At 37.3% G+C, this 13,892-nt stretch overlaps 1 protein-coding gene across 1 annotated transcript in view; it reads left to right on the forward strand.

Moving 5' to 3' along the window:
- Window positions 1–13,018, forward strand: part of WDR35 (WD repeat domain 35) — a gene marked incomplete at its 5' end in the record, with an annotated part of 18,156 nt that extends 5,138 nt beyond the window's left edge. Inside the window, 10 exons of the mRNA XM_010021938.1 lie at window positions 83–219; window positions 3,491–3,694; window positions 5,022–5,168; window positions 6,314–6,446; window positions 7,360–7,470; window positions 8,583–8,747; window positions 9,785–9,925; window positions 10,712–10,868; window positions 11,447–11,687; window positions 12,778–13,018. Of these exons, the coding sequence (XP_010020240.1) occupies window positions 83–219; window positions 3,491–3,694; window positions 5,022–5,168; window positions 6,314–6,446; window positions 7,360–7,470; window positions 8,583–8,747; window positions 9,785–9,925; window positions 10,712–10,868; window positions 11,447–11,687; window positions 12,778–12,925 (1,584 nt within the window). The remainder of the gene's footprint in view (window positions 1–82; window positions 220–3,490; window positions 3,695–5,021; window positions 5,169–6,313; window positions 6,447–7,359; window positions 7,471–8,582; window positions 8,748–9,784; window positions 9,926–10,711; window positions 10,869–11,446; window positions 11,688–12,777) is intronic.
- Window positions 13,019–13,892: the final 874 nt, after the last annotated feature.

The raw sequence follows: 13,892 nt of genomic DNA on the forward strand, positions 1-13,892 counted from the left end.
TGATTTGAACAGTAGATATCTAGGCTGGGTGAAAATAAAGGTGACATGGAATAAAATTATGTTTCTTTATTCATTATGTTAGAATCCTGAACATCCTAACAAAGATTACATCATCAATTTTGAGATTCGATCATTACGAGACAGTCGAGCGTTGATTGAAAAAGTTGGTATCAAGGAATCTTCCCAATTCATAGAAGACAATCCACATCCCAGACTTTGGTAAAATCTCTTTATAAGCCAACTTTGTTTAAATTTGTGTTCTTTTGTATTCCTTTCCTGTTCAGACAGATCTAGTACTAAAGTAAAAAACTTCCAATTAGAATCGGCCAAAGCAGCATACAATTTAAACATATCATTTAAGAAGAAGAAAAATAAACCCCCAAAAAGGTAACAGTGCTCTGCTGCAATCTGAAGGAATGCTGTTCTAAGTGAGAACATTCTTTAGTGGGCTGAATTGCCTCCCAGGGAATACTACAGCATTATGGGAAGGCCCAAAGAGAGCCTTGCAGTCCTTTGCTAGTGTGGCTCTCCACCTCTGTCACAGCTAGTGTGTTTGGGCAGTTTCAAGCTGTGTGGCATTATGATTTCCAGGAATGCAAGAAAAGGAGGTTTTTGTTCCTGAGCATTTGAGAATTTATGTTTCAGGAGATGCTGAGCAAGTGTTCCAAGACTTCCCAGCAGCCATCTCAAAAAAAGAACTTGGGGCTAGTGCTTCCCAGGGCTCCTAGTTCTTGAAGCCAAAGAAGAGGGCTGTTACTAAATTGGAACAGTTGTTTTATTACCTAGAATTTCTAGGTAATGTGTGTGGTGTGTGTCGTAATAGTGGGTATAGGGTACAAGTTCAGGACATCTTTTTGCTCTATACTATATGAATCCTGAAATGCAGTGCTCCCTACTTGTAGGGGTGAATCTAAAGGAAATGAAAAAGCTGGCAGAAAAATAAGTTGGTTAAATCAAAATTCAAATTGGTCATAAATTGAGAGGGTATTTATTTATTTGTATGTTTTATATTGAACATTGATGACAAAGAACTTAACACCCAGAAAAGGGAACACATAGAATGATAACTAAGTAAGAGCAGTTGACTAATCTTGTAACATTTTGGACAGGCTTTAAAGGACAGAAATAAGAAGGGCTGGGTATGTTAATCATGTTATGATGCAGCCTCTCAGAAGCAGTCTGAGAACTAAACTAAACATGGACTCAGCAATCAAACTAAACTTGAAAAGCCTGCACAGAAAACATTTATCAGTAAACCTGTGAAAACAGGAGTTCTGGAAATCTATTTTATAATCTTGTGTCATAAGGGATGGAAAAGTGAATAAATGCCTGAGTAGATAATTTAATGAAAATTCAGTAGCAGAAACTGAAACTTCATTGACAAGTCTATTGTTGAATGATGCTATTTCTCTTCAAGTCTCTGGAGGATTTTTTCTCTGTCTGTACCTTTCTTTAGTAATTTTTGGCTCTGTTTTGAAGCCAAGTGATTTCTTGCAGCATTGGATGTTTGGTTTGCATCAAGGCAGGTTGCAAGTTCTCTGTTAATTCTGACAGTGTAGAGGGGAGTTTAGAATTGCTTAAAGGCTGGCCAAGACAACTCGCTTTAAAAGTTTGTCCCAAAAAGCATTCCTTCCTATCCAGTTGTGCTTTTATCTCCAGAATGTACATTTTGAGAAACAGGATTTGATAGCTTGTCCTGGGTTCAGCTACAGCAGTCATTTTTTCTCCTTCTTAGTAGCTGGTGCAGTGCTGTGTTTTTGACTTTCAGTCTGGGAACAATGCTGATAACACCGATGTTTTTAGTTGTTGCTCAGTAATGTTTACTCTGACCAAGGACTTTCTCAGTCTCATGCTTTGCCAGAGAGGAGGGGAAGCCAGGAGGAAGCAGAGGCAGGACACCTGACCCAAACTGGCCAAAGGGGTATTCCATACCACAGCACGTCATGCCCAGTATAGAAACTGGGGGGAGTTACCCGGAAGGCCCAGATCGCTGCTCGGGTCGGGCTGGGTATCGGTCGGCGGGTGGTGAGCGGTTGTGTCCTTTTCCCTTGTTATTCCTCTTATCATTATTATTGGTAGCAGTAGTGGTTTGTATTATACCTTAGTTACTGGAGAGCTGTTATCTCAACCCATGGGAGTTACATTCCTTCGATTCTCCTCCCCATCCCTCCGGGAGCGGGGGGAGGAAGAAAAAGGGGAGGAGTGAGTGAGCGGCTGCGTGGTTCCAAGTTGCCGGCTGGGCTTAAACCACAACATAGCTACATGTTGAAAGTTTCTGTAAGAGTATTGCAATTTTATTAGTTTGAGTATGTAGTGTTTTTGTGAGTCTTGATTTTTACTAATGTCTTGAACTAGCTGACGATTTTGGGAGTTTTGAAGTTGTTCAATGCCTTTTGCTAGTATCATGTGTTTATTTAATATAAAATGACTGGGTTTTGAAAGTCTCTGTCTCAGTAGAAGTTTTATATTGTAAAATAACAAAATATATGTTAAATGCGGTTCACCTTACTCCAAAATTACCATGAACTTAATTTTTATTATGCAAGGAAATGTATGTCACATATTTATACAGAAGAAATGTATTAGAAGTGCGGGGTAAAAAGTAAGTATATTCTAGCTCAAAATGGGACAGTGCCCTTAGTGCTGGAACATAACAAAGGAATGATGTGTGTTGCGGATCAATTAAACTTGCCATCCTGCTTTTGTCTTGGTTTCACTGATGTCAGTGATGAGCACTTGAGTTGGAGTGATACTCACCTCAGATTTATTAAAAAAGACTGAGTTAATTCTGCATAAGCATGACTTAGGTCACTGAATACAGCAATAATATTACTTGGTTTTGTTGGTGCCTACTGCACTGACTTTGTTTCACAATATTTACCTAGCCTTACTTTTGCAGAAAATTCTGAAGCTCATTCAAGCGCCTTATGGATATTGGTTGGCCTGAAGGTGTAAATTCTCTACTTGTAGAAGTAACCAATGGGGCAATACCAGTACAAGGTTTCCCAAACTGCCCTGGTCATCCAGACTGCCATCCTAACTGGACAAGGAATGTTCAGGTGGATTAGAAGGATAACTTATTCTTCATGGTCAATTTAGTTGGAGGCCTTCAGACTGAGGCTGCCATCAAGGCTTAAAGTAATGATACATGCATAGGTAGAAATACCTAAATGTAACTGCACTGACACCAGCAACCCATTTCACGTAAGACAACTGTAATAGTGAACCCTGCCCATTCCTCCCAAGCCAGTGTCATTTGAACAGCTGAATAAAAGAATATTAGCAATTATTTGAACATCTTTCCCTGAGCAAGTACTGGGTATATCACAGAATGTACTGGGAACAAGCATCAACTGAAATAAGATCTGATACCAAACAATACCACTGCAGTAACTTGAATGTCTTCTTTAAATAATTATGAGTTAAATGGATCCTCATTTAATTTACTTTATTGCTGTTTTTCAGTCTGTTTTGTTTGCTTTTCACACAGGCGTCTCCTGGCTGAAGCTGCTCTTCAGAAGCTGGATCTGCAGACTGCTGAACAAGCTTTTGTACGCTGCAGAGATTATCAAGGTATTAAATTTGTGAAGCGTCTAGGCAACCTGCAGAGCGAGTCAATGAAGCAAGCAGAAGTGGCAGCCTATTTTAGCAGATTTGAAGAAGCTGAAAGAATGTATCTGGATATGGACAGAAGGTAATTGCATGTAGCCATCTCAGCAGCAAATAGAGAAAAGAAGTCTGAGAGGAAAAAAACCGCTGTTTTAGCACTGAAGACACTGCTAGTTTCTGGATAGACAGAGAAGGATCAGATGAGAGAATTTTGTTGTATCCATAGATAACCAATTCTATTTGGAAATCAGCGCGTTCCAAACTCTTTGTAAAACCTCAGTGCTCTAGGTAGTGCTGTGTTTCATACATGGTTTTTTGCAAGTGTTTTGTTGGTATTTCAACTGGGATTCAAAAACAAAACCAATCTCAACTAGCATTTAATTTATGTAGTGTTGCTCTTAGCTAGCAGCCAAGTACACATTCTTTCCAATTACATATACAAACAACAGAGTTGTTAATGAACTGTAATCTCCAGAGAGACCGAAAAGACTCTTGATGAAATTGTGGATCAATCAATGGAATTTTTGCTCAGGAATGAAAACAAACAAAGCAAAATTACAATATTACTGGGAATTGTAAATTAACACTAAGTAATTAGCTAGACCACCTTTTTTCTTTACTGAAAAAGGCTAATGAGGAATATAAGCAGCAGTAGCATGATGTAGCCTGTAGGTAGTGATCAAACATAGAGAAGCATGAATCACTTATGCACATGTGAAATTTTAAAGCTTTGATTAATGGAGCCTTGTAAGTTTAGGGCATTTTTAGAAGTATATAGATCTCTCCAATTTATCTTCTATGCACCTGCAGAATTACTTCTGTGTGAAGTAACAGAGTATTATTCTATATGGTGGAAAAAATGTGCCAGGCAGACACAGGTGGGTCATATGTATGCATGATATGAATAATAAAAGGGAAAGACTATTTCTCTTTTCTTTCATCCAAAGTCATCTTGAATCTGAAAGAGAAGTCTCTGAAATCCATTTTATTACAACTCAGCTTTAGACTCCAATAGTCATATTCCTTCCTCCTTGGCCCTTCCCCTCACCTCACTTCTGCTTTTTGCCTTTTGCAGCTGCTGACATCTATTGTAGCAGTCAGCAGTGAAAGTTAAAGAATAGTATACAGAATAAGAGGAAACTTGAAGTAACATCATTCTCATCTGTCTCACCAGCTACTCTTTTAACTCCTAATAACTAATAGGGAAGTGCATACATGTGATATAACCTATGAGCTCTCTGAGTATTTGCTTTTATGGAATAATGTTGCAATTGTAAAGAAGATATCTGGGATCAGTGTGACACCTGCAGTGTAGATTATGAACATGAAAATATTTCGGATGCTTTTCTCAAGTTTTTTGTTAGCTGTTTTGTTGTCTCTGACCTTTTCCTGCTACGTTCTGTTCATACTAGAGATCTTGCCATTGGACTGCGGATAAAACTGGGAGATTGGTTCCGAGTATTGCAGCTGTTGAAAACTGGCTCAGGTGATTCAGATGATGCCCTTCTTGAACAAGCACACAATGCTATTGGAGATTACTTTGCAGACCGTCAGAAGTGGTAAGAAGGAAATTACAAAGGAAATTATACAGATGATGACAAGACTTAATTTATGAGGAGGGACAGATGTCAGGGAAGTCAGGATGCAATAATTTTGGAATGATGAGATTTAGCTCAGACCTTTATGGTTCCATTGATGCATGTACCTTTGAACAGAGAGCTGCTGGTCATCAAAAGAATGAAGGTGATAAAAATCTGAGTTTTGCCAGAAGATTGTCTGCTTCAAAGGAGGGGAGGGTAATAGAAATTCCTATATAGTTGTATTAGGCTGGATATAGAAAATATTTTAAAAAAAAAATAAACAGAAGTAGGAGAGAATTGTTAAACATCAGTGAATTTCAAAACTAACCACAAGCTTTCTAGAATGCTTAAACTCACAAATATTTGAAAAGGTCCAGAGTTCTTTCTGGCCTGGATCTCTCTGTCTGCAGTTATCCAAACTGGGCTCTCACGGAGGATTTTTAAGAACAGCACACACGTGTAATGGTATTTCTCCAAAACATGTTTTTTAGTCAGGTACTTACTGAGCCAGAAGTGATGTCTCTGTGGTTAAGAACTTGCAGAGAAATTTTCTTTCATGAACTTCTCTTGTTGCCATGTGAAGTTTTAGCATCCAGAACACAGCTCCATTATGTATTGCAACTACCCCAATTATATTGTCACAAAGAACTTTCGTCTCAAAAAAGTTTAAAACTTGTGATTAGATTTTGAAAGTTAGGGTTTTTTTTAGATGCTTTAGATAACTTTGGAGAGTGGTCTTGGAGATCTTACTGCTTGTGTTTTAAAATGTAAAGGCACAACAGTAAAGCTCTTTTCTGAAAGTTTAGTTCTAAGCTGTTGTCCATTATCAGCCATGACCTGTGCAGATGTGGGAATACAATGTTAAGATTCCTTGAATTCCTAACCTTATGCTAGTTAGAGAAACAATCTTGCTACTACTTAAATATAATGGTATCTGAAAGTTAAACGTTTTAGTGCATTTTAGAAAAACAGTGAATTTCTAGCTACAAAAGCTCTCTCAAGCAAAGTTATCTATTTAAAATAATGTCATTTTAAATTTACAAATGCAAAAGTCTTACACAATGAGAAGCTTCACTTGTGTTCATATACCAGAATCCAGCACACTTTTTTTCTTTCCTTATTAGGTTAAATGCTGTACAGTATTATGTACAAGGACAAAACCAGGAACGTTTAGCTGAATGTTACTACATGCTAGAGGACTACCAAGGACTGGAAAATCTAGCTAACTCACTTCCAGAGAATAATAAATTACTCCCTGTAAGCAAAAAGCATTTTTCATTGTCTTATGCTCAACCATTTATTTAAAATTTCCCATCCTGGGAGGGTTAAGTAAGAAAGAGAGAAGGAGTGGAGTATGTGACCTACTCACTTGAGCATAATGGTGTTACTTTGGTATTGATCTCTAATATTCCTCCATCATTCTTCCTTTCCCTTATGGTCCAGGTTCCCCAGAAAGACCTGATTATTCATCATGCTGTGTGGCTAGCTGGCTAAGTCATAATTTACTCCACCCCTCCCCAAATAGTTACATTTCTCTCTGAAATAGCTGTGCTTCACTGAGAAGTCACTCTTCATGCCTGGACACTTCAGCTTTCATTTTGTTGTCTAGCCTAGGGGTTTTTTTGCCATGAATTCTTCTTGGTTGCTTATCCCTGGTTTAACTTCTTGCATGGTAGCTCTGGTGGGAATGTTAATGATCAATGAAAACTGAAGATTCTCTCCTGAAAGGAGGGGAAGTAGGTGGTATAGCCTAAAATTACCTACTAAGTAATAGCCAGTTTAAAACTATATGATTAATTAACCCAAAATGCTTGATAAATGCAAAACATGCTCATTTAATACCATTTTCAGTTGTCTGAACAAAGCCAGACGTAGTACTTTCTTTTTAGCCTCTTCTGTGTCAGAACACAGCCCTTCTGGTGTGATTTGATAGAAAAATATTTAAATGGCTTTTATTTTTTAATTTAGAAGCAGTGTGTGAAAGTAGCACACTGTTCTAAAGATTTACAACAGTGCATGTTGTCTTCCCAGAATCCATGTAGCAACCAACCTTGGAATTCCCCCAACTTCTTGGAATTAAACTGAACAAGAATATAATAATACTGCAGTTGCTGTGCAATGTACTGAAAATCTGGAAGTGAGTTTAACATGGTGCTGATGCTTTTTGCAGGATATAGCTTATATGTTTGTAAGAGTGGGGATGTGTGAACAAGCTGTGTCAGCCTTTCTGAAATGTAATCGACCAAAGGATGCGGTTGATACCTGTGTACATCTCAACCAGGTAAACCAGCAGTACATAATCTGCTTTACCAATACCGATTTCTATTCTAATGCCCACCTAAATATAAGTCTGTGTTAAGTGTCTGATGATTTGTCATGATTTCTGGAAAATTCATACTTCATGCTTAAGAGAGTTACCTGAAATCAGGATTAGACCTTTGAAGGGGCAAAGCTGTGTTCAGCAGTACTACTTCTCTATGCGTGTGTGGTAAGTGTGCCCAGCATACAGACACTCGGCATTTGTAGAGCCAGGCTAGGCTGCCTCCTGATGGAATGGGAGGAAGACTGGAGAGCTGCTGGCTGCTCATTTTCTACATCCCCGTCCTTCCTGGTACAAATGCAAATGTATTTGTGGCTGCATTAGAATGTAACTGGAAAAGAACGGATCTGAAAAATGATCTGTGTATTTACAGCTACACCTGTTCCCCAAGTATGCTTACCTGTGCAAATGTTTGTGTCAACACAAACAAGAATGAAACTGAGGATGGCTATGAGGAACTTGTTGTATGGGAATGGCAGGACTGGCTAGTGCTGGCTCTATGTGTCATTTTCCTAGTTTATGGATCTGAAGGGCTACTAGGTTATGAGATTCTATTAAGTTTCTCAGTTCTGCCAAACTTTGATCTGGGGCAAACACAGTAGCCAAGCTGTTGAAGATCAGGAAAATTCACGGACAAAGTCAGGTGTATAGAAGGATAAATAAAGTGTTACTGTTTGTGCGTTAAGCTTATGGGCTGAAGTCTTCTTTTGGACATGTTTTTGAGAGTCTGGGTTTTAGTAATTTCAGAAGCGTTGAAATCCATGTGGGCAGCAATGAAGTAATTTTTGCAAAGCTTTTATCAAACCAGAAGCAACTGCTTTGTATGTGGTTTTGGACGGAGGTCCAGCATTTGTTTCATAGGCCATTGCCACATGATTGGCAATGATGTTAGCATTTGTTTTCTCTTGCTTTTTACTTTGATTTTATAGTAGCATGGTTCTAAATGGTGATGAAATATTGCACACAAATGTTGCAGGCTATTCATGGATAACCAGCTTGTACTGAGAATGTATTTGAAAAATGAGGTCTGCTTTCTGTATGTGAAAATAATAATTCTCTGCTTTCATTTCTAGTGGGATAAAGCTGTGGAGCTGGCTAAAAATCACAACATGAAAGAGATTGGATCCTTGTTAGCCAGATATGCAAGTCATTTACTGGAAAAGAATAAAATCTTTGATGCCATAGAACTCTATCGTAAAGCAAATTATTTCTTAGAAGCTGCTAAGCTCATGTTCAAGGTATTAAAGGTTTTATTTTTATGTCAAATAACTGGGATTTTGGACTAGCTCTTATTTTTCCATGCATTTTTTTTTCTTGGGTTTTTTTTACTATTGTTTTCTTGGGGTTATTTCAGTGTTAACAATATACAGGCAATAAGCAGGTGTCATAGAGGATACTGCAAAGAATAATCCAACTTTCAAGTTCAGGTGTCTGTATCTGAAAGTTACCCTGGATGTCCTTTGTAGCCAGTGGAGAGGAGACTTTCAGAACACAAACCATCTGATTGATTTATTTTGAGACTTTCACTTCAGAGCAAGATGAACTGCACCTTGGAAAACATAGTGTTGTCAGCATCAAGGATTGCCTAGTAAAGGACTATAGCAGACCAACCTGGGTTCATCTTCCACGTTATTTTATATGTTGTTTGGGTTAGGTTTTTATCTCCTCTATTTTTAAATTTTAATAAAAAATTAAATGTAGTTAAATTTTGGTATTTCTTCAGTTGGTTCCTTCAAGTAGAAAATGTTACGGTGTGCTTTAAGGTAAAGGTGTTGCTTTTATTTGGTTTGTGTGCAGAGATGTCTGTGCATAACTCAAAGCCTGTAAGAGTGATACGTAATTTTTACAGCAAATATTTAAGTAAAAAATAAGTATTTATATGCTGTTTTCAAAAGCCATTCTTCTTTTCTGGGAAAACCACCACACCTTATTGAAAGCTATGTATTTCGTAGACTTCAGTGTTTTAAAATGACTATATTTAGTTTATTTTTTTATATTGTCAATAGACTTATACAGGGTTATACTGCTTTATACTTCCTGAGAATCTGGCTTTATATACTTGTTAGCTAAATAAATATAGAGAAATGTACATTTTTCACTTTGACGTTTTCATTTATAGTTCTGTTTGCAGTCTAAATTACTACATATAAGTGCAGGATCATTTTTTTGGCATGATTTTTAGGTTTGTTCAAGCATGCAGTTTTCCAAGAGAATGAAGCGGCTCTTCTAATAATCTTTTTAATCTGCATTAAACTCCTTGGTTTTGTTTTTTAAGATTGCAGATGAAGAGTCAAAGAAAAGGACAAAGCCTTTGCGAGTTAAAAAGCTTTATGTATTATCAGCCTTACTTATAGAACAGTGTCATGAACAAATACAAAATGCACAAAGGGGAAAAGTTAAAGGAAAAAGTTCAGAGGTAGAGTATCTGTTTTGCTTTTTTCCCAAATTCTGGTATGTGTTACCTAGGCAGAATAAAGCAAGCTCTCTTCATAGGCTATTATAGTTTCTATTAATAACTCTTTTTCCTGCTAAGAACAAAGCTTTCCTTAAGCATGTCTTCCACAAAAACATAACGTTTAAAGTGTTACTGCAAACATTTAAATCATATGTGTTAATAGATATTTTTCTTAAATTTAATGTGTTTCTCTTAATAGTTTCACTACAACAATGAAAATCATACTAAGAAAGTCCAGATTATTTTTTTTTCTCCTGCAAGACTCTCACTTTCCTGTCATTTAGGATTAGGTATCAATCCCAAAGAGAGATCTGTGATTAGATTAAGCTATGTTGGCTATAATTGAACAGGGAGATGCCTCCAGATATGGAGGAAGCAAATGGAAGATTTTTTCTGCTCATGCTTTCATCTTCACATGCACAAATGAAATAGTTTAAACAGTTTTAAGAGATCTGGTGTTGACATGCAGTATTAATCCAAACTATGAACCAGTCTGCAGATGTGCACAAAATGTATTTGTACACATGTATATGACATTTATCTTCTAAAATCTGCACCATATGTTCTGCCTATGCACTGTATAAAATGCCTAACAATGCTCACTTTAGGTCCATGTATTTATATTTTCCCTAGTTAACACAGACAGTGGTGTAATCACCAAGTACAGAGAAGTTCTTTTCATGTATCCCCATTTCCTGCTGTATCTGGTTCATATAAAAATTACATGTGATACTGCTTTGTTTTCAGACTGTTTCAGCTCTGGCTGGTTTGCTAGAAGAAGATGTTCTTTCTTCAACTAATCACTTTGCAGACAATGCTTGGCGAGGAGCTGAAGCTTACCATTTTTTCATACTAGCACAAAGACAGCTCTATAAAGGTTCTGTAGAAGCAGCACTTAAAACAGGTAGGACTTTATTTTTAACTGTGTAAAGAAACTGTTATTGCTAGACCCATGGAATTTAAAACAAAATCATATTATGAATTGAATGTGGCCGCAGTCAAGATACCTGGAAAGTATTTTCTTGGAAACAGTGCAAATCTAACTTGCTAAATGTTACCTGGTTAAATTGGACAATCTCTGTAGATGTTCTGTTGACTGTTTCGTTTCTTTCTTTACATTATAACGCATGTCTGAATTCACATTGGACTCCCCTGTAGGGCTTCATAAAAAAAATTGTGGGAGTCAGAGAAGTAAATAATGCCCTATATTTTTTCCAAGTAATGGAGATCCATTTCAAATACTTCTAACATGTTTTCAAATTAAAAAAAAAACTGTCTCAGGCACTGTAATTTCCCACTCAACGCCCCGTATTTTTAATGCATCCTTCATAGTCATGTCAATGAAAAGACATTGGTTATTCGTGTCCTATTTGTGATATTAATGCTGTCTACTAGTAGCAAGTATTTTGTATAATGCTTGCACTTCTCAGAGACATCTAATAATTTCCTTGGATTTTTTTTTTTTTTTTTTTTATTTCTTAGCTCTTCATTTGCGAGATTATGAAGACATTATCCCTGCAGTTGAAATCTATTCTCTTCTGGCACTCTGTGCATGTGCAAATAGAGCATTTGATACTTGTTCAAAAGCCTTTGTTAAACTAGAATCATTGGAAACTCTTAGGCCAGAGCAGAGACAACAGTATGAAGACCTTGCTCTAGAGATATTCACAAGACATAGTCCGAAGAGTAACAAAAAATCTGACCTGGATGACATGCTTGATAGGTGGGTTTATAGTTATATGACACGGTAGTAATACCAACATTTTTTTTCTGCTATTGTTTGTATTTTGGATTTTAGCAGCTTTTGTGTGGCCTATTTGGCATTTTGCTGCTTTAAACCAAATATTGGGCAAGAATGATGCAGGTGTTAGGCAGTTTGCACAAAGGGTAATGTAACACTCTTTTATGTGGGAGAATAGACACTGACTGTATTTGAGGAACTGGGCATAAAGATGTAACTTCATCTTAATTTGAAATGCCTGTGGACAGAGCACAGGAGTTCTAGCACCTTTGGTAAGGTGTCACATGCCATTAAAGTACTAATGTTACTGTTTATATCACCATTGTGGTGTGATGCAAATGTCAACAAGTGAAAGGTTAACCATTATAAACCAGCAAGTCTCCACTGATTTGTGACATACCTACATCTGTATGGTGTGAGAAGATGAATGTGTGAAGTGAAAGATTTAGAATATGAAGGATGTGTAAATGGTAGATCCTTGGAGTGGTTGTAGCAACAGTGGTGTCTTTGATATATGTTTTCTGCTAACAGCATGGAATTTGTGAGTATGGAAATGGATTGTGACTCAAGAAACCTTTTGAATTAATAGGATTTTAACCTGTCCTGTTTATACTGTGCAGATGTACAGGATCTCAGTAGTAGCTTTCATGTTGACTCTTCAGAGAAAAAAATGCAATAGTAGAGCTGCTGTTTAATCAGACCATATCTTGATATGCCCACAATTGCTTCTCTTCACTTAATCTTTGGGACCTGCTGGTCCTGCTTTGTGGACTATATGCTTCTGGGGGGGTGCACTCTGTTGTGTGAAGACTTATATACTTGGCTATGTTAACAGTGAAGCATTACAGGATTTAGTAACTTCTAATCAAAAAGTGGCAAGGTGGCACTCATCTGAATAGAGCAGCAGTATTTTACAGATTAGCATCACAAGTTTTTTAACTAGCTTTAGACACACAGTTTATGCTGTCTTGCAAAAAAGAAAACCACAAGTTTTTCTTACTATTTTAAAGCTATGTTTTTATTCTTTCAGCTTTATTTACTTTTTTTCCTTTTTTTTGTTTTCCTCCAGTAGCGTAGATGGGAAACTTCCTCTATGTGTTGCAACAGGAGACCCGATCCTCGAGCAGCGGTTCTGGATGTGCAGTGTATGTAAGCACTGTATGAAACCCAAAGAGGCAAGCAATTATAGCTTCTGTCCTCTGTGCCACAGCACAGTATAGCAAAAGATAAAGGACTGTTTATCCTCGTATCTGTTACAGATCCTAAAAATAGTCTCTAAAATGTTACTGACTGATGTACTAATATTTTGAAATACTGTATTCTAACAGATAGTGCCACTATTGGCGAAACACCAAAAAACCAAACCAAACCAAACCAAAAAACCCACACAAAATCCCCAACCAACCAAAAAAAGCCCACCAACCTAACAAAAAACTCAACCAAACCCCAAAAGCAAACAAACCAACAACCCCAGAAAACCTGTAAGAAAAGACTTTCCATTTAAATGAAGAAAAGATTGTAGTAACAGACACCAATTTAGTTACCTTTTTTTTTACACAAAGGTTTAAGGTAAAAGCATTCTGTGCTAATTGTAAATGGAGCTGAGTTTCAAAACCATGCGAATTGAATGTCGGTTCATCTTAGTATGTCTTACTCTGGACAAGCTCCATTTTTCATTTTTGTAGTCCCATAGGACATTACTAGGTTTTCTCAAAATTCACTATTTTTTAAAATAAATAATTCCCGAGTTTAAATAATACCACTGTAGTTCTGATAATATTATTGAATATAGTTTTTCTCCTACTGTTTTACTACAACAGTGGTACCAGCTTAGGCATATATGTGTGCTGTTTTCTTCAGTCAAGTGTTTTTAAACCCAGGAGAGCTTGCAGATATTTAGCAATCAGTCCGTTAGGCTGTGTGTGGGTTTTTGAGCTGTGGTGGTGTCTTCCGTCAAATAAGGGAAGCGTGACATCGTCTAACATCGTGTGTTCATTCGGGTGCTGCTTGGGAGGAAAGCGCAGTGCCTCTTCTTGCACAGCCTTTCTGCGCAAGTAACGCCTCTCGCCTAAACGTACGCCACGTAAGAATAAACCCCGTTTTGCACGGAAAATACTGAACAGTACTATGTATTTTTTCCCGTTCTGGTCCCCCAGTTTCTTTCTCCCTCGTGAACACGGCCATTAG

This window comes from Nestor notabilis, unplaced genomic scaffold (genome assembly GCF_000696875.1).
Source record: "Nestor notabilis isolate BGI_N333 unplaced genomic scaffold, ASM69687v1 scaffold18019, whole genome shotgun sequence".
NCBI lineage: Eukaryota > Metazoa > Chordata > Aves > Psittaciformes > Psittacidae > Nestor > Nestor notabilis.